The sequence below is a fragment of the Heterocephalus glaber genome, unplaced genomic scaffold (assembly GCF_053883595.1).
Source record: "Heterocephalus glaber isolate CG9 unplaced genomic scaffold, H.glaber_assembly_v1.0 deba00001118, whole genome shotgun sequence".
In the NCBI taxonomy this organism is placed as follows: domain Eukaryota; kingdom Metazoa; phylum Chordata; class Mammalia; order Rodentia; family Bathyergidae; genus Heterocephalus; species Heterocephalus glaber.
In genome coordinates, this window is record NW_028258196.1 from 1,702,455 (window position 1) to 1,724,003 (window position 21,549).

Consider the following 21,549-nt stretch of genomic DNA (forward strand, 5'->3'; position numbering starts at 1 on the left):
CTGACAGAGAGGGCTCTGGGTGGCACTGTGGCGTGCCATAGGTTCGCTACCACTGATATAAGGCATCCATGGGAGAAATCAAACAAACCGAAGAAATAATCAGGGAGCTCAAAGACAGGTTATTTGAAAATACACAAAGGAGAAAAAGAAAAAAGAATGAAGAGGGATGAAGAAAGCTTACAGAAACTATAGGACAGTATTAAAAACAATGGAACTTTAAAACCCATTTTCAGTAATGAACAGACCATCCAGATAGAAAATAAACAATAAAATAGCAGAGTTAAACTACACCCTCAATCAATGACCCTAACAGTCCTCTACAGAATATTCTATCATTCTCCACGATCAGTCATGTTAGGCCACAAAAAGTCTCAAAACTAAAATAAAATTGACTATCTTTTCTGAACTCAATGTGACAAAACTAGCAATTATTAATAAAAAGAAACTTTGTAAACTGTACAAATATATGAAAAGCAACTGACTCTTGAATAACCAATGAATCAATAAAGACGTTAAGAAGGAAATTTGAAAATTTCATGAGATAAATGATAATGGAACATAGCGATACCTATGGAACACAGCAAAAGCAGTACAATCAGTAAAATCTGTAACAATCAATGCTAGATGAACAAAGGAGACACTGGGAGGTTAAGGGAGGAGGATCACAAATACGACTCCAGCCTGGGCAATTTAGTGACTTATTGTAGTTAGACTGTGTCTCAAAATTTAAAAAAATTATTTTTTAAAAGGTCTGGGAATGAAGCCCCTGGGTTCAATTCCCAGTACCATCAAAAAGGAGAACTCAACTTATTCTTGTGCCTCAAGGAACTAGAAAGAATAAGCCAAACCCCAAATCAGAAGAATAAAGAACATAAATAAGTAAAATACAAACTACAAATTAATACAAAAATCAACAAAAATCAGAATTTTTTTCAAAAAAAGATGAATAAGATGAATAGAAGAAAAGAGCTTCTCTTCATATTAATAAGAGATGAAAAGAACACAACCCACACCATAGAATCTTCACAAAAGGTTCATCACAGGAAAACTGTATGCTGACAAATATTGATAATCAAGGAGAAATGAATAAATTCTTAGGTAGTAGCATCTTATCAAAATTGAATCATGAAAAAATAAAAAACAAACCAGAACAGATTAATAAGGAGGAATGAAATGGATAAATCACAGCTTAACAATAGACTAATTTAAATCAGTTGGTAGAATCCAGCTCCAAGCAGCAGAGCCGCCCCCAGTGCTGAGAGGGGGCCTTCCGGGCCGCTCTAACACTGCCTGCAGAGACCAGGAGGAGGTGAGCCTTCTGGGCCACCATACCACTGCCCCCAGCACCAGAGAGGAGAGCCACCCCCAGTGCTGAGGAGGAGCCTTCTGGGCTGCCATACAGCTGCCCCCGGCACCAAGGAGGTGAGCCACATGCGCACCAGCAGCACACATCCACATCCCCCTGCTCAAGGGGTGAAATGAGAAGACACGTAAACAAGTCTCAAAATCAGACTTCCAGATCATCTAAAGCAACCCCAAAGGGAAATGAGATGGAACAATCTGATACTCAATCACCTAGACTCCCTCAACTGGCAATAAAAGAGGATCTGGAAAAAACGAAATTAGAAATAATTTCACAGATAACAGAGATTGTGCCCACAGTGCAAGACATGATTAATGAATCTAGACAGGACACAGATAAAAAATAGAGTAGCTGAGGAGCATGATGGAATTCCAACATAAATGGAATCCATAAAACAGATGCAAACAGATTTCCAGGAGATTAAAAATTCCACTTAAAGTTTACACAGCAGAATGCACTAATGTGAGGATAGAATTTCAGATATAGAAGATAAGATTGCAATTACTGACCAGGAAAAGAAAATTTTCTTTAAAATAGTAAGGGACCATGAGAAATCGATCTGACAGCTGCTAGATGATGGAAAGAAGAAAAACATTGGACTGATCAGAGTCAATCACGAAACGGGAGACAGTGCAGGTGACATGAAAAAACTGTTCACAGAAGTGATGGCAGAAAACTTCCTAAGCAGGGAAAAGGAAATTGACATAAAGATAAGTGAGGCATATAGGACTCCAAATAGCCTTGTCAAAAAAAAAAAAATCTACACATAGGCATATAATAGTTAAGATTCCAGAAACCCAACAGAAGAACAAAATTTTACAAGCAGTTAAGAGAAAAGAAACAAATCACATACAAAGGAAAGCCCATCAGAATCACAGCAGACTTCTCAAAGCAAACCGGAAAGGCAAGAAGAGCTTGGAGTGTTGTATTCCAAGCCCTAAGGGAAAACAGCCTACAACACAGACCGATGTATCCTGCACAACTATCTTTCAAAATTGATGGAGAAATAAGATACTTTCAGGACAAAGAGCACTGTAGGAACTTCATGAATAGCAAACCAGCACTCCACAAAATTTTAGACAATATCTTAGGAAAAGACAACGTGCATTTCAACCCCAAGAAGGCCAACAGAATGAATCCTTTGGGCATGACAAGAAACTAAATGCAAAGGGGGAGAATCCCACAAAAAGAAAAAGTCTTGACAGTGATAAGTCAATACGTTTCAGTTATAACCATCAATGTTAATGGTCTCAATTCACCAGTCAAAAGAAATAGACTGGCAGAATGGGTCAAGAAGCAAGATCCAACAATATGTTGCATACAAGAAACACACTTAATTCAAAAAGAAACTCATAGACTGAAAGTTAAAGGGTGGAAAACAATACTCCATGTGGCAGGACCCCCCCCCCAAAAAAGCAAGAGTAGCTACCCTCCCTTGCAGATCAAATGGATTTCTAGCCAACACTGATTAAGACAGACAAAGAAGGACACTACATCCTTATAAAGGGAACAATCCAACAGGAAGAGATGACAATCATAAATATATATGCACCAAACACTAGCGCACCAAACTATATAAAACAAATATAAACAGACATGAAAAAACAAATAAGCACTAATACAGACATGTAGTGGGGGACCTCAATACCCTACCGTTACAAATAGATAGATCAACTAGACAAAAAATAAGCAATAAAATACTAGAACTCAAACTCTTCAACAAATAAACTTAACAGATGTTTACAGTGTTCTACCCCACAAAATCAGAATACACATTCTTTTCAGCTACACATGGACCGTTCTCCAAAAGAGACCACATACTCACTCTTACAACATGTTTAAGAAAGTGCAAAGAATTGAAGTTATCCCCTGTATATTATCAGACCATACTGCGATGAAATTGGAGATCAATAGCAAAAGACTGCAAGAATTTCATAAACACATGGGAATTGAACGATACACTTCTGAATAACCAATGGATCACAGAGGAAATTAAAGAAGAAATCAGACAGTTCCTTCAATTAAATGACAATGCCAATACAACATATCGGAATCTATGGGACACATTGAAAGCACTCTAATGAGGGAAATTTATAGCAGCGAATACTTACATAAGGAAAACAGAGCAAGCCCAATTAAACAACCTGATGCTAAATCTCAAGCTTCTAGAAAAAGAAGAGCAGGACAAAGCCAAAGCTCATACAAGGGAGGAGATTACAAAGATCAGAGCAGAAATCAATGCAATGGAAACTAAGAGAATGATACAAAAAAAAAAAAATCAATGAAGCCAAGAGTTGTTTCTTTGAAAGAATAAACAAAATTGACAAACCCTTAGCCAACCTTATCAGAACAAGGAAAGGCCCAAATCCATCCAATTAAGAATGAAAGGGTGAAATCAGAAACAGACCAGCAGAAATCCAGAGGATCATTATTACCTACTTCGAGAAACTATACAGAAATAAGACGGAGAACACAGAAGAAATGGATAGATTCCTGGATAAGTATGAATTACCAAAGCTGAATGAAGAAGACCTAAGAATTCTAAACAACCCAATATCAACCAATGAAACAGAAAATGTAATTAAAAACTTACCAACTAAGAAAAGCCCAGGTCCTGAAGGATTCACTGCTGAATTCTACAAGACGTTTAGAGAGGAACTGCTGCCACTACTGTTTAAATGCTCCAATGAAATTGAAAGGGAAGCAATACTCCCAAATTCATTCCTGGAAGCAAGCATCACCTTCATCCCCAAAGCAGAGAAAGACCCAATCAAAAAAGAGAACTCTAGGCCAATCTCACTGAAGAACATAGATGCAAAAATCCTACATGAGATACTAGCAAATAGAATGCAGAAGATCATCAAGAAGATCACACACCCTGACCAAGTGGGATTCATCCCAGCGATGCAGGGATGGTTCAACATACACAAAGCAATAAATGTAATACACTATATCAATACAGCCAGGGACAAAAACCATAGGATCATCTCAATAGATGCAGAAAAAACATTTGACAAAATCCAACACACAGTTATGATAAGAACCCTACAAAAAATTGGAATAGACAGTCTCTACCTCAATCTGATAAATGCCATCTATGAAAAACCAACAGCCAATATCATACTAAACAGTCAAAAATGAAATCCTTCACAATAAAATCAAGAACAAGACAAGGATGTACACTATCATCACTCCTGTTCAATATAGTTTTGGAAATATTAGCCATGGCAATTACACAAGAGAAAGAAATAAAAGGAATAAAGATAAGAAACGAAGAACTCAAATTGTCATTATTTACAGATGATATGGTACTCAAGACCCCAAGAACTCCACCAAAAGTCTTCTAGACTTAATAACCAAACTTAGTAAAGTAGCTGGATACAAGGTCAACACACAAAAATCAATACCTTCCCTCTACACCAACAACAGACTCCCTGAGACAGAAATAGGGCAAACAATTCCTTTCACAATAGCATCCAAAAAACTGAAATACCTAGGAATCAACCTATCAAAAGAAATCAAAGAGCCGGGATTTACCTCAGTGGTTCCATTGCCTGCCTAGTAAGTGGAAGGACCCTAGTTCGATCTCCAGTACCAAAAAAAAAAAAGTAAAAGAACTCAAAGACCTCTTCTCTGAAAACTACAGCACTCCAAGAAGAGATATTGAAGATGATATCAGAAAATGGAAAGACATCCTTTGCTCCTGGGTAGGAGGAATCAACATAGTGAAAATGGCAATACTTCCAAAACTGCTATATAGATTCAATGCAATCCCAATTGAAATCCCAGCAGTATACTTCATGGACCTTGAGAAAACAATCCAAAAATTCATTTGGAACAAGAGACCTGGAATAGCAAAAGCTATTCTAGGTAAGAGAGACATGGCAATGGGTATCATAACCCACAACTTGAAGCTATACTACAAAGCTAGTGTGATAAAAACAGCATGGTACTGGCAAAGAAAGAGACCTGAGGACCTGAGGACCAGCGGAACAGATGAGAAGATGCAGAAACAATGCCAGACACACTCAGCCACCTCATCTTTGACAAAGGAGCAAAACTGCCTCACTGGAGGAAAGATAGCCTCTTTAATAAATGGTGCTGGAAAAATTGGGTTTCAACTTGCCAAAGATTAAAACTAGATCTATATCTCTCACCATGCACTAAATTAAAATAAAAATGGATTAAGGATCTAAATATTAAAACAGAAATGTTGAACTGGCTGGAACAGAGGTTTGGTAAGACTCTTGAAGACACTGGTGTAGGAAAAGATTTTATGAATAAAACCTCAGTTGCCCATGAACTAGCACAAACAATCAACAAGTGGGATCTCTTCTTATTCAAACGCTTCTGCACAGCAAGAGAAATCACCAACAGTGTGAAGAGACAACCCACAAACTGGGAAAAAATTTTCACCTGCTATTCTTCAGACACAGGTCTACTTACTATCTAGAATATATAAAGAACTTTAAAAAATCAGACCTCCCAAATTTATAGACCCAATCCAAAACTGGGCATCTGAAATGAACAGACATTTCTCACACAAAGAAGTAGAAATAGTAAATAAGCATATGAAAAGATGTTCTGGTCATTCAAGAGATACAAATAAAAAGAATGCTGAGATTCTACCTTACCCCAGAAAGAATGGCTGCTATCAAGAAATCAACCAATAACAAATGCTGGTAGGGCTGTGGGGAAGGGGGAACACTGTTGCACTGCTGGTCAGAGTGTAGACTGGAGCAACCACTGTGGAAATCAGTATGGAGATACCTCAAAGAACTAGGACTGGAAGTCCCATTTGACCCAGCTATTCCCCTGCTGGGGATCTTCCCCAAAGAATTAAAAGAATCATACCACAGTGATATATGTGCACCCATGTTCATAGCAGCACAATTTGTAATAGCTAAAACTTGGAAGCAGCCCTATTGCCCATCAACTGGAGACTGGATAAAGAAAATGTGGGGTTTTTTTACAAAATGGAGTTCTATGCAGCCATAAAAAATGAGAAATTAGAGACATTTATAGCTAAATGGATGCACGTTGAGGCGATACTCTTAAGTGAAATAAATACGACACACATGTGTAAATACCAAATAGTTTCTCTAGTGTGAGAAACTGAATGTGTAAATAAGGACTAAAAGGTATAATAGATAATGTGAAATAGGAAGAAAAGGGGCAAAGGGGAAGGGGAAGTGGGAGGAGTACAGGAAAGGAAAGAAGGGAATGGAACTAATATGAGAAAATGAAAAAATGGAACCAAAGTCTTTGTAAATAGGGAGGAATGGAGGGGTTGAAGGAAGGGCAGGGGAATGGGGAAAAAATAAGAACCAAGAGAGATTATATAAAGGTGCAAATTTTCAATGATGAATGTGATTAAAGTGTACACCTAAAATGTACCAATAAAACTGATTTCAAAAAGAAGTAAAGTCTAGAGATAGCTTTACTCCTACATTCTACCAAATATTTAAGGAATAAACATCAATTCTCAAATTATTCCAAAAATTTAAGAAATTCGTTCAGACATATTATATATAACAAAGCCAGACAAGGGTACAACAAAAAAAAGACAGCCATATGACAATATCCCTGATAAACACTGATGCAAAAATCCTTAAAAAGTAGCTAACTGAATGCAAGAGCACATCCAAAAGATTATTTATCATGGTGAAGAGGAATTCATCCTAGAGATGCACAGGTTAATAAATGTGAGGCACCACATCAAGAGAATGAAGAACAAAGATCATATGGTCATCTCAATAGATACAGAAAAAGCATTTGGTAAAATTCAACATCCTTCAAATGGAAACAAAGTCTCTATAAATAGGGTGGGGTGGAGGGGTTGAAGGGAGGGCAGGAGAATAGGGAAAAAAATAAGAACCAAGATACATCATGTAAAGGTACAAGTTACCAATGATGAATGTAACTGTATTGTATACCTAAAATGTACCAATAAACTTAATGAAAAAAAATTCAACATCCTTCAAAATAAAAACTGTAAACAAATTAGTTATGGACAGAATGTACTTTGATGTAATAAAAGCCATATATAACAAACCCATAGCTTATATCACGCTGAATGAGGAAAAGCTGAAAATTCTAAGATCTAAAACCAGTCAAGGACTCCCATTTTCACCATTTTCACTCAGCATAGCCAGAGTGTTCAGATCGGAGAAATAAAAGAGTAGCTGGACTGAAGTGGAAGACATAATGCTAAGTGAAATAACCCAGACACAAAAAAGAATAGTGCATGACCTCAACCATGTGTAGAATCTAAGAAAGGAGATCTCACAGAAGTTGAGAGTAGAACAATGGTAACCAAAGCCTGAGGAGTGTGGGGTAGGAAAGGGAGGCATGGGGAAAAGTTGATCAATAGGTACTAAGTCACAGTTAGATAAGAGAAATAATTTCAGGTGTTGTGCTGCAATCTGCAGGGTGAACTCGGACATATTTGTTTTTTGTTTGTGAGACAAGGTCTCACTGTGCCTCACTGTCTAGCCCAGTCCAGCCTCAGACTTTCAGTGATCCTCCTGCGTCAGCCTCCCAAGTGCTGGGATTAAGGTATCCACCATCACACCCGGCTAGAATACTGTGTAGTTGAAAAAGGCCAGGAGAATGTATTTTGAATGTTTTGACAAAGAAATAAAAAATATTTGGGGAGATACCTATGCTTACCACGATTTGAACATTATTCAGTATATATATATATATATATATATGTATGTATGAAAACATCACATTATATTGCCATATAAAAACTAAATAAAATTTGTGTCATTTAAAAACTAAATAAAATTTTTCAAAAAAATATTTTTCCTACTAGAAAATAGATTTATCTTTGTATAAGCAAGGAAAAACTTAAAATACACAATTACATATAAATTAAACAAATTTACAATCACTCTTACCCTATGACACCTTTCAAAGGCTTGTTTGGTTTCTTGTAAAAGATTAACCACCACTTCTTGGGATAGGAAGGTCTCCCCATGAGTATCAATACTTGGCCCCAGTGGTAAGTTGGTACGCTGTCTAATTCTCTCTTTCAAATCTTGAATACTAGTACATCATATAAACAAATAAAAAAAAAACTTTACATAAGGTTTCAACTTCAAGTACTCTCAGATTTAATATACATCATCCACAACAAAAAAAGGACCAACAACCAAGAGATCTAGGTACTAACTGTAATAGTAATTAGTTCTGTGAAGAATGTTCTTACAGAAAAAGCATATATTGAGTTATAATCTCTGAACACTCTTTTAGCTTTACAATTCCAACTCAACCAAAACTCATTTGCTTTCTTCAGGAAGTAAGCTATCCTAAATAAGTTAAGATTACAAATAATGAGTTAAGCTCTTTAAGCTCTCAGATCTTACCTCTGACTCCTAATTATAACTTCTCTCTGATCATATTTAATACACAAACTGGGAAATAAAAAAGGGATGTGTAGTGTGAACTCTGGACTTTGATGGTACAGCACTACAGAAGTCATTCTGTTTCCACCTAGAACAGCTGTGGCAAACCTGACACATGTGCCACAGTAGGCAGTATCACTGAAAGCTCTAAAAGGTTCACCATCACTGATAGAATCACCTAGATGCAGGGAGTTATGATCTAGATAACTGAGATGCTACCAATTCTTATAGCAAATTTAGTAATGTTTTCATGCCCAAGTGATCAAAAAAAAAAAAATCAATTCAGGGCCTTTTACGTTGTTAACTATTTGCTATTTTTAACAAATAATTACAATAACAAAAAATGTGATTCTTAGTAAATAATCTAAAATAATTTCATCTCTCTGGGGAAAAAAGCTGCATACTGTAACTCTTAATATTACTGACTTTAAGTTTTACATTCAAATTTCTGCTTTACATTTTAATCATGTTATGTTAGGACATTTTAACATGTGGTTCAAGAGCAGGATTTGATCAGTAGTATAAATAATGTGGGTTAGAAGAGTTCTTTCACTCTTTGATAAGTTTGCCCAAATATAATAATGTTCCTAATGCCTTCAGTTTAGCTATAATATTTAATAAAAGAACTTACCCTCCTGTGCCAATGGATCTCTTCTGATGATTTTTTGAATCATAATAGCGTTGCAGATCATAGCACTTCTGCTTTTCAAATAACCAGTCTCCACCTCAATATAGTTCTCCAAATAGGAAATGAAAATGGATTTGATAAGCTTAGACAAGAAAGTCTGTTTATCAGTACCTAAATTAAACTCCATCAACTTGCTGGAAAGATTGGTGGTTCTTTTCATGGAAAGGAGGAAGAAAAAGATTAATGTATATTTTAGGTATAGTAACAATGTTAAGGAGTATATATTTTTACAATGAGATTTTAATGACCTGTATTAAACCACCATTTCTTAAAAGCTGTACTTAGCATGCAGAAAGAGCTTTACAAGGCTAGAATAAAGTAGAATAGAGTATTACAAATAACATGGCTTTGAGAGCTGTAATAAACTCCTAGGGGTCACCTGGGAAAAGAAAATGAGGCAATGTACCAGTCTAGAAACAGCAACAGTGGTAGAATGAAAGTGACAGAATGAACTCAAGTATGTGCTAATGCCATTCATCACAAAGTAAGCAAAAGAGAACTGGGAGGTCTACTTTCTGTTCATCTTCTTTCAGCTTTGTCCATGAAGACTTTAATTTTTTATTTTCCATTGTTAAAAATAGGATCACTGCAATATTATTGTTGAGATAAGCTTCAATATAACTTTTAAAAACGTCTCCCACAAGAGATCAGCAGAGAATAGCAAGAGAGTTGGAAAAAGTCACAGAAAAAACTTCGTATAAAATTTCTAAGATGGTATCTCTAAGCATAAGAATGCCATTTACAAAAGCATAAGACAAACTCACACACAGGACTTAAGACTGAAATTGCCATTTGTTATGAATATATCACTCCCTTTCGCAATTTCAAAAAGTTTTACCGGCAGATAAGTGTAATTATGCTAACTTTTAGACAAAAATAGTGAAGTAGCTCACAATTAGAATTAAAATCCATGAACCTTCATTAAAAAAGGTCTTACATTTCTTAATACATTAGGATAAAGCATAACATCCAATTCCTCAAGTTAATGTACTAAGAATGCTATTTTTTTTTACAACTCTAGTCTACACAGTCAAGCATTTAATGCTAAAAAGTATACTGCTATATGTCAGTTATTCAAAAAAAACCTACTTCCGCATTTTCTATTAAAAAGAAACTCTGAGATCAATTATTTTCTAATAATTAAAAATATACCTTGTATATAGATCATAGAGAGTTTTGAGATACTGTTCTGCATCTGATTTCCTACATTCTTCCAACTGATCTTTCACAAAACTCTAAAAAAGAAAGTCAACATTTTGTTAAGTAAATATTAGTTTGTATAACATCTCAATATATTGTTCTTCTAAAATTCTATGTAGGTTTGAACTATTGTGACTTAAAATCCAATCAAAAAAGCAATGCACAGAAAATACACGAATCATAAAAAAATTTAAGAATAGATTTTTAAATTTTAGTGATTCTTATACTTACCTACAGAAGATCTATGTCAGTCTTGGGGATAAATATTAAGAATTTAAAACAAATATCTTTTCTTTTGAAACATCATTAAAATCAGTTCTTTAGAACAGCATTTGCCAAACTGTGGTTTAGGTAACACTAGCGTCCTGTGAGACATTAACAGGTATTGTTCTAAATTAGTGCTCCTTGGTCAGTAAAAGTGAGAAATGTTATACCATATACTCTCAATTCTAGAGCCTCATAACACATATCAGCACATTTAAAGGCTATCAGAAGTCCTAAATTCTGTTTAAAAGAAAATATTTAATGATACTTAATCCAGTGGTAAACATAATTTAGAAAATATCTAAAAGTACAGTGCTATGGGAATAGAGGTTGTAAATTAAATTCCTATCTTTTTCCTTTTCATATTAGCATGTCATAAAAAAATTCTAGAAGACTCCATTTGTAATTTTTGTTCAGTTTCACAAATGTCTTTTTTGTTTGAGGCAAGAACTTGCAAAGAAAAAAATTGTGAGGTTATCTAACCACAATATTATATTACTACTACTACTGTGGTATAACAAATTTCAAACATGTTTTTATGACACTTAGTGATTAGCACCTTTTCCTTGCTGAATAATCAATTTTTTTTTTTTGGTACTGGGGATCACATTTGGGACCCTGCACTTGCAGGGCAGGCAGGGGAACCATTGAGCCAAATTCCCGGCCCCAAATAACCATTTTTTAAAAGCCTGATAATTAACGTTTCTATCGCCTTAGATTACTAAATTTTTTTAACTTCTACAATATTTTTTAAAATCCCATATTACCTTAAGAACTATTTAATTTGTCACTGTTAAAAAAATTACCTGTAATTTGATTTCAAATACATTTTGAATAAGTTTAGCCAGTACTGTTTCTGGATTACTAAAGATATCTCCAACTTGCTTGTTCACACGTTGACAGAGTATTGCTGCATCTTCAAATACATCATTTCTCAAGTAAGCACCCTAAACAGCAGAGGCATTTTACATAGTGAATATACAATTTTTAAACAGTTTTAAAATGTAAATTATTTTTATACACATAAAAACTCAATAAAGTATACAAGTATGTTACCTCCTGACACTGCTTTATATAAACATCAACACAATGCGAATAACCCTAAAACAGAACAAACACATTGTTAACCATTGTTTCCAGTTCAATTAAAATATAAATTTCAATTTAAAATATTCACTTTATAGATAAACTTCAAAAATAAAATTCAGTAGAACTGTTTAATGCAATACAGCTGTATCTTATGTCCCAGTGAATAACCAGTAGTTATTGGAATGAAACAAAAAGATAGCTATAGAGAATCAGTTAACATAGATGTCTTCTGCTTTCAATGATAAAATCGATCAGTTGCTTATTTACTTGTTGAACTTTAGATGAAAGAAGAAAGCAGAGGCATAACTGAGTTCTTTGCAGTAATTTTTGCTGTAAAATCATCTAGCCATATCTTTCAACTCCAAAACACATGTGGGTAGACACTCACACACACACACACACACACACACACACACACACACAGCTTTAAGGTCTTACAGGTTTTACATAAATATTCTTTTCTTGGATTCAAAGCATCTCCCTTCCCTTGCAAGTATTATGGCAGAGCTGTTTAAATGGCAGTATGGAAATCTACCTTTTAAACTGGATTGATTTCAATAAAATGGTTTAAGACAAAGTAATTTGTTATATTAAGCTCAATATAATGATACCACTATCTCAAATGCCATTCTTAATACTCATTCAGATGTTCCCAAAAAGAAAAGTCCACCTTAAGAACTACTTCTTTAAGCTCCAGGAAGACAAGTCCATAATGTAATACTTCTTTGCAGTGACCAACTGAGACACTGGATTTTCTACTAATCCCATTTCATGTACTCTTTGATGCCTACATTGCACCAGATATTTATGATCAATTTTTTTCTTTCTGACCTATTTCAGAACATGTTTGACTGAAGCAGATACATTAAAAAGCAAGAAGGCAGATGATAATAATTTTCTTTACCAAAGTACATTAACTTTTTTCTTTAAATATTAAATGCCCAAGATTTGACATCATTTACATAGATACATAAAGTATATACTGTATCCAGTTTGAAAACTATTGCTGATATAGTTATATAATAGGCAAACATCAGAGACTATGACATATAAAACTTGTAGAATCTCCACAACCCTGGACTCTGGTCTTTATTTATTTATTTTTGATACCAGGGATTGAACTCGGGTCCTTGCGCTTGCACAGCAGGCGGCAAAACCACTAAGCTAAATCCCCGGCCCTCTGGTCTTTATTTTAAATTTCTACTATTTACCTTAAAATGAAGTAGTACTGCTGCTACTTCCCTCATTCTGGAGATTTCACCTCTTCTTTGAGCACTAGTAAACTCCTGAATCAGCTGGCATTCTAAATCATGGTATTTACCTAAAAATATAAATAAAGCCATCCAGCTATATTGAGGCATTCAAAATGTTGAAGTTGCTGACAAATATCTTATTTAAAAATATAGTGACTATAAGTATGCTTTCTTTTGAAATAATTACAAAAAGAGATTATAGACAGTGGAATAAACTCCTGTAATATACGGAGGTGTATATAATCTATATTTTAAGACACAAAAACTTTCAAACTAGTAAAAGAGCTGAGCTCCTTGGGGTCTGATTGCCATTTGCTACCATTACTTACACTAGCATTTGAATATATATTAAAAAAATAAATAAAATGAAAAACGCTCTAGAAGCCAGTTATGACAGCAAAAGTAAGAAAAATATTAAACCTAACAATGTAAAAAGGGTGAGGACTATGAAATTCTTTACTAGAGTCCAGATGTTTCTACCATGAATATTAGTGGATAAAATACCAAATTTCATCTGAAGATAATATGTGGTACTTGACTCACAGCATTCTTAGGACTATTATGATTCTTAGCAAACATTTGAATTTCAGACTAATCTATAATAATCAAAAATATCACCGGTATAAGTTCAATTATCTATGTCATCTTATTCTAAGAATTCTGGAAGTACAGGAGAGTGTTTGAACCTTTTCTAAAATGGACTAGCAAACAATGGATGGAGCATACAAATACAATAACTTCTCCGGAAACTTAGAATGATGTAGCTTAAAACACAATCCAAAGATTGGCAAAAACCAAATCACTTAATAAGTAAAACAGATATTAAAATGCTCAGATTGTCTTAGTTTTAAAAAGAAAAAAGACAGAAACTTATTCAGGTATATATGACACAATCCAAAAATATACTGTTAAATTAAAAAAATAAGATCTAAAGCTTTTTGCGACCAACTAATGCAAATGAAGATATAACACATATATAAATATGTATACACAGGATTTATGTCTTATTCTGGTATACCCAGAGAATATTCTCTACAAGTACCCAAGAAACTGGTTAACACTTGTTTTCAGGAAAAAGTATGACAGGATAGGAGGACAGCATTGTTCTCATCTTCTCCATATTTGTTATGTGCTTTTTCACATAAGTAGTTGTTTTTACTTGCTCAAAAAAAAGATAAATAAGTAAACTCCACTTACTTGCAATCTTGGATTTTACTTCTGAAAATCTGAAAGATACAAGCGAATGATGAGGTTCATTAGTTGTGACAAACATACTACAGTAATGTAAGATGTTACAAAAGAGAAAACTGGGGACAGAGGTATACCAGAGCTCTTTATATTATCTTTGCAGCTTTTTAGTAAATGGTAAATATTACCATTTGAAAAACACAGGGCCAGGGATTTAGCTCAGTGGTACCGCCGCCTGCCTCACAAGCACAAGGTCCCAAGTTCGATCCCTGATACCAAAAAAAAAAAAGACAAAGCCAGAGAAGAGAGTACAGACAAGAAGCATGACAGTTGACAAAATTTTATTCAGGCAATTCAGATGGGATAGAAGGTTCTCAGGAAATTCATGCTGAATAATCAATTCCCTTATTAAAGAGTGAACTCTGTATGAGGCGCTAGCAACTAGTCCTAAAACTAAGTTACCGTCTCTACTCATATTTATTGCCCTTATAAATTTACTTGATCCTTATGATTAATAATCACAATAAGCTGCCCCACATCGGGATTTTTGAAAATAAAGTTTTAAATTATTTAAAAGAAAAACAATAGCGAGGCATGGTGGTGCACTCCTGTAATCCCAGCACTCTGGGTAGCTAAGGCAGGAGAATTTCAAATTTGAGCCCAGGCTGGGCAACTCAGCAAGACTCTGTATCAAAATAAAAAAGGGCTGGAGATGTAGCTAAGTGTGAAGTACTGGGGTTCAATCCCCAGTACTGCCCCCCCCCAAAATGTTAACTTATTAAAAATGAACAATTAAAAGAAATCATAAAAAGAATATAGCAATATACTTAGGAGGTCAATCATTCCATTTTTAGCAATTTAAAGACTAAAATACCACACACCAGATTCATCAAATCTTAAATCAAGTAGTAGCATATAACATGGAAAACCGATGTTGAGAGATACTATGCAATCATTTTAAGAAAAAGGAGAGTGGCCACAAAGAGACACCAAAGACAGATGAAGAAGAAAATAAAAATTTAGAAAGTTATAAAAAATGATACATCAAAGTCACGGTAGGTCACGAATACATGTAAGGTCACACTGACCTGGATGAAAAATTTAAATCTGACTAAGGTTTATATTCAACTCAAAGGCTGATAGAGTAGCTGAAACAAAACTGTAAGAATAAGGCTGTGTGTGTAGCTTGGAGGTAACAGGCTTGCCTAGCATATACATGAGGCCAATCCCCAGCACTAAAACAAAAGACCAAAACATAAAACTTTGAGAAGTATGAACTTGAGGACTGAAGAAGATAAACACATGCAAGTGTGTTCTGGAGGGAAATAAGAGAATGGAGGAATGGATGGAGATGTAACCAAATTTAATATGCACCTATTTTGACCTAGACATGGTAGCCACTTAAATGATCCAACTCTGAAATGAGCTAAAGATAAAAGTTTTGATGGGTAACTTAAAAATTATTACTGTAATCCTTTATGATGATACAGAGTAAAACAATCTGGGAGGAATTCACTGTATATTTCTGAGGTAACGGTTAAGCTTTAAATATAGTAGTACATTCATATTCTGTCTGGACCTGAAGACCTTGGAGGATGAACAGAAGAATAGCAGATGTATTATCTGATACACAGAAAGTCGTATTTGTTTCTGATACACAGAGGAACAACTTCTACCAAGATTTTATTAGAAAGCCATGAAAAAATTTTCTTCTCAGTGGGTAAGATGAGCTCTAACTTAATAATGGTTCTGGGATCTTATAGTTAATACAGGGGTTCTTTTTTTTGGTACCAGGGTTCAAACTCAGGACCTTGTGCTTGCCGGCAGGCAGTGGAACCACTGAGCTAAATCCCCAGCCCAATACAGGGGTTCTTGACCTGAAGCCCCTGGGGTTTTATATACAGGGTAACGTCTAAAATGCCATGAAATCACATACAAAACTCTGTGTGTATATATTAATTTCTTGAAGAAACTTTGCAACTTTCATTAGCCTTTTAAAGGTACTTTAAAACTCCCCAAACTTTAGAACCTTCATCTAGAAACAGGAAAAAAACAGCTGAGTAACCATATGATTTAACTGTATCTTACCACCCTGGTTATCAAAGTCTAAAACAGTGAAATTCAGTATTTTACTTCATTCAATTTCAAAATAATCTCATCAAATATTTTTTTTTTCAGAAGACAAGGATTGAAATTTCAGGGTATATTATTATATTTACATGTTAAGAGTAGGCTATTTTTTCAATAAACTATTTTACACTATAGTATATCTTGTACAAATCTGCAAATATTTATTGACTTAATAGGAAAAGAAAAATCATACAGAGAAAAACTGCAATTTTATTTTATAAATATTTCCAAATTAGCTCTTGAGAAGTAAACTTGCCTATCAAAAGGTAACTCCTGGGCAATTAGGTGCAACTTCTGAATGATGTCTGCTGCCTCCTTTATCTATTAAAAAAAAAGATAAATGCAGTAATTAAAAACCTCTTGCATATATCAAAACTTAATTATATCTGAAAATAGTAGTATCTCCCTATACATACAGCCTCTCCCTCAAACAATTTTCTTTAAAAACCTATAATAAAACTTTATATCCAAGAAAAATATATCAGGTATTACCATAATGAGTCAAAACCCAAATATCTATCTTTCTGGAACTGAAGTTTTATCATTTTTTTGATGCTATATTTCCTTCCCAAAGAAACCTGTGGTTCAATTTTACTCTGAAAAAATTAAAATCATTATTTGCCAAAAGCAAAGTGTAAATTCCTTCTAAGTTTATGAATGCCAAAAGGATAAGTAAGATTTATGAAGATGATTTAGAGCACACTGTAGCATATACCTACTTTATAATGGGTAAAATAATAACAAATGCCTGTCATTTAATTAGTATATACATTTTTAACACCTGTGCTAAAAGCAAAACTAAAGTTTAACATGATGTTTCAGTGAAATATAGTATAAAAATGTGCATACTTTTTCAAGTTACAGAAAAAAGAAACAAGACAAGGTGTCTAAAATTCTTTAAAAGAAGATATCTGTGTCGACTCAATAGTGTGAGGGAGTTATGTAATGTTCACTTTTTCTTTAAATTTCAACTTAGTACTAACATTTAATTTGGTATGACTTTAATAACTACTTTTATAATGACTCATTTTCTCTTACATTAAAAAAGAGAAAATCTTATAGACAAAAAGAACTAAGAACACTAGTATAAATTATTCTAATTATTCATATGAACCCTGGCAAGCACTTGCGGGTTATAGCAGGACCTAATGCTACTTCTGACTCCAAACAATACGGAACATAGTATTTTTGCTTTAATTATCTCTCCTCTCCTATTCAGCAGGTCACTATAATTTTCAGCTTCCAAAGAGTTACCCTGTCTGCTGCACATGGGCACACAGGTTTCATCACAGTATGACTCACCATACTATTTAGTTTTACTGGAAAAGTCTATCATTTTCTCCTTATCAATACTCTCTTCACAAAGAACATTTCTGGCACACAGCTAGCTCTATGTTTTCATCAGTTTGCTTTTTTAAGAGATAGAAGTGTGCTATTTGCAAACTCTGCTTAATGTAGTAAGTAGTATAGCAGTAAATAATGCTTGTTTTTATTGAATTCCCACAGTTAATTATTTTGTAAAACACAAGTTTACATTATATTATAGTTAAAATATACAATAAATACAATAGGGGTCAAAACCACGATCTAATAATGTTTATATCTGTTCTAAGGGTGAACTGCGAAACTATCCAAACAGGTTTAAAATAACTACAGTCATCAAGCCTTACCTGTATGAAAAATAATAAGATACCATTCTAAAAAGAAAAACAAAAAACACACAGACAATGATAGAGGTAAATTTAAAATAGATTTCCTTCAGGAAAAAAAATGATTAAGATTCTGAGAATTAAAAATTTTAAAAACAGTAAGTATTAGGGGGAAAGAAGGAAAAGGAATTTGATGTGCTTGCATCTTGTCCCATTCTAACTCATCCCACAGCCATACATCTCTCTAACTACGTGAATGATTCTCCTTTTCTTTCCACTGGGAAGGTGGCTAGCCCAGAATCCAGAAAATGAGATATCCAGAAGTTTATCTGGTAATTATCAATCTAATATCACATTATGAGTTCTTAATTGTAGTTCACTGTGATAGTACCAGAACAAAAATGATAATTCTTAATTAGCAAACAGTAACCCAAAACTCATGTGGGAGAGAAACAGAAAAAGAAGGCAATTGAGAAAAGACAAATAAAGTATAAGACAATAAGAAACAAAAGAGATAAAAGAAAGAAATAAAAAACTAGAGTGGTTGGAGCCAGGTATTTAGCTCAGTGGTTCCGGCACCTGCCTTGCAAGCACAAGGTCCCGAGTTCGATCCCTGGTACCAAAAAAAATAGAGTGATGCAAAGAGAAAGAGAAATTAAATACTGTATGTGGGTCTGTATTAGCCCCTCCAAAATTACAGATGGCTGAGTAATCAAGTGAATAAACTAACAAGAATATAAAGATTTTCTTTTAATTAAAACCTCAAAAATTAAGAGATAGCAAAATACTAAAAACTACACAATTACTTGATAATTAAAAATTTAAAGTATCAACATATACATAACATGATTAGAACTAAATATTTTAGTCAATCTAAAAATATTTTTTTCTTTAAAATCTAAATGACTATGCTGAGTTACAAGCAAATAAACAGGTTAAGTGGTAAGATATCTGCATTTTTTTTATAGCAGCATAAACAATAGTATACAATCCAACAGGTATAATCCAAAGCAATCCAAGGTATCAGATTTGAATTACACCCAAATTTTTATGGATAAAATAATTTTTATAATGTATGTTAAAATACTTTCATAATATATGATAAATGTTTATGTTTAGGAAACTTTTTTAAAATTCCAGAAACTATCCCATAGCACAGTTCAGTGTTCAAGCCTCTATATTTCTTACATATGTCGGCCACATAAATGTATAAGAGGTAAAGTCAAGGATTTTATAAATTCTTCACTATCATATTTTTTTCAATGTTAATTTTATCTGTTACCTTACACTGTAAATACAATTGTTGAAATTCAATTCTTCAAAATATTTTCTTTAGAGGAATTATCTATACATATATAACTATTTTTCAAAGCTCATTAAAATTATAAATTCAATGACCCTACAGAGTAGCATTCACACATACACAAATGCGTTGCTTAATTCAAAGTGAACTTCAATAATACTTAGTTTTTACCATTCTGCTATCTGATGTTCTATGGAGCAAACGTGAAATAACTCAGGAAGACATCAATAAATGAGTGGGCAATGTTACAATAAGCATGAATATCCATTTTTTCATGCATTTTGATGTTTTCAGGAGAAGAAAAGCATCTAAATTATCTTCAAGACTGCAGAATAGTCACTGCCATATACCCTTAAACCAGAGTTAAGTGAATAGTGCTATGAAAGGGATTAATGTAAACAATTCCTTGGTCCAAATTGCTTAATTCTTTATAAGAGATCTTTATTCAAGTGATCCAAATTGCTTAATTCTTTGTAAGAGATCTTTATTCAAGTAATAAAAATCTAGAAGCACTAAGCTCCTTTACAGAAAGACATTTCAGCTTCTGAACAATTTAGGTCAAATCACCCTACCCACTATTCAATGTTGTGTAAAGACTAGAAATTCCATTAAAAGTAAATATGGCAAAGAAATACTTATGAAGTTACCTCAGCATATCTAAACCACATGAAATTTCATAAACAAAAATGCTAGGCAAACCAATTAATAATCTGATTATCAATACATCATCAGCAATATATAAGTGACTGGATTAAATTACATTTTAGAACAATAACAAATTTCTATAAATCAGCTGAGTAGCTGGCTTAACTGAGTAGTTAAAAGTCTGCCTAGAAAGTAATAACTGCAGCACATAACTGGCATTGTTATTAATGTGACTTGCTTTGAGCCTCTGACAGTGCTTACCTTTTCAGGATTTGTAAAAACATCAGATTTCAATTCTCCATCTAGAAACTCATTAAAGTATTTCATCAATTTCTGAGCCTCCACTGCTCGTTGTCTAGGTGTGTTTACCCCTTCCAACTGGTCTCCAAGGTGACAGACTTTGGTTGCTACATAGCTAATGTGCTCATCTAGTTCTTGGAAATGTTGGAAGGCAACCTAGGAAAAATGTGCACAAGCAAAAATATAATCAAAGAGGAAAGTTAATACACATCAAAAATGTATTACCAATTCAAGGCATAAATCTACACAGTGCGTATTCAATCTCCAGCTCCACAAAAACAAACTAAACCAAACTACCAATCTCATCAGCACTCCATCTTAAGGAATTAAAGACAGTTTAGAAATATATATGAGATCCACAAAAGCAGTCCCAGCTTATTAGCATGACATGATCTGAAAACTTTTTAACCAAGTTGTAACCTTTTACACCTGTATTAAAATAACCATATTTATCATGAATATATTTGTTAATCAATAATATACATAGTTAAGCTTCTTATTACTCATCCTGTTTAACAAAAGTACCTGGCACCATAATGACCTAAATAATGATTCTGAAAACAATGAACTGAAGTATCAAAGTTATTGGGCATTTAAAGAACCCTCTTGTTACTAAACTGAAAAAATTTAAAAAATACATCAGAAGTAAAAAGTACTGATTTAAAAGAAAAATATTTGGCCAGCCATGGTAGCATATGCAATAATCCCAGCACTCCGGAGGCTGAGGCAGGAGGATTGAGAATTTGAAGACAGCCTGAGCTACACAGTGAGTTCAAGACCAGCCTGAAATGTACAGCAAGACACTACATCAGAAAACCAAAAAAATTAACATTTATTTTAAATATTTAAAAAGCGATGATAGTATCATACATGGTAATACTGGTCTTTTCAGTTTTAAAAACAGGAAAGATTGCTGTAAGGATTCTACTAAGATATAGCTATACTCCTTCCTAGAATGTTCTTCCCCTCTCCCTGGGTACAACAACTTCTAGGTGGTAGATGAGTATGGTACTTTTGTTCTAACCTTCAATTGAAGAACAAAAGCTCAAACACTTATTGAAGAAT

At 33.9% G+C, this 21,549-nt stretch overlaps 1 protein-coding gene across 1 annotated transcript in view; it reads right to left on the minus strand.

Annotated features, from left to right (window-relative positions):
* Positions 1–21,549, minus strand: part of Exoc5 (exocyst complex component 5) — a 72,628-nt gene that overhangs the window by 28,996 nt on the left and 22,083 nt on the right. Inside the window, 10 exon segments of the mRNA XM_004871087.3 lie at positions 8,269–8,416; positions 9,407–9,464; positions 9,467–9,615; positions 10,616–10,698; positions 11,734–11,874; positions 11,984–12,028; positions 13,228–13,337; positions 14,467–14,495; positions 16,844–16,908; positions 20,446–20,640. Of these exon segments, the coding sequence (XP_004871144.2) occupies positions 8,269–8,416; positions 9,407–9,464; positions 9,467–9,615; positions 10,616–10,698; positions 11,734–11,874; positions 11,984–12,028; positions 13,228–13,337; positions 14,467–14,495; positions 16,844–16,908; positions 20,446–20,640 (1,023 nt within the window).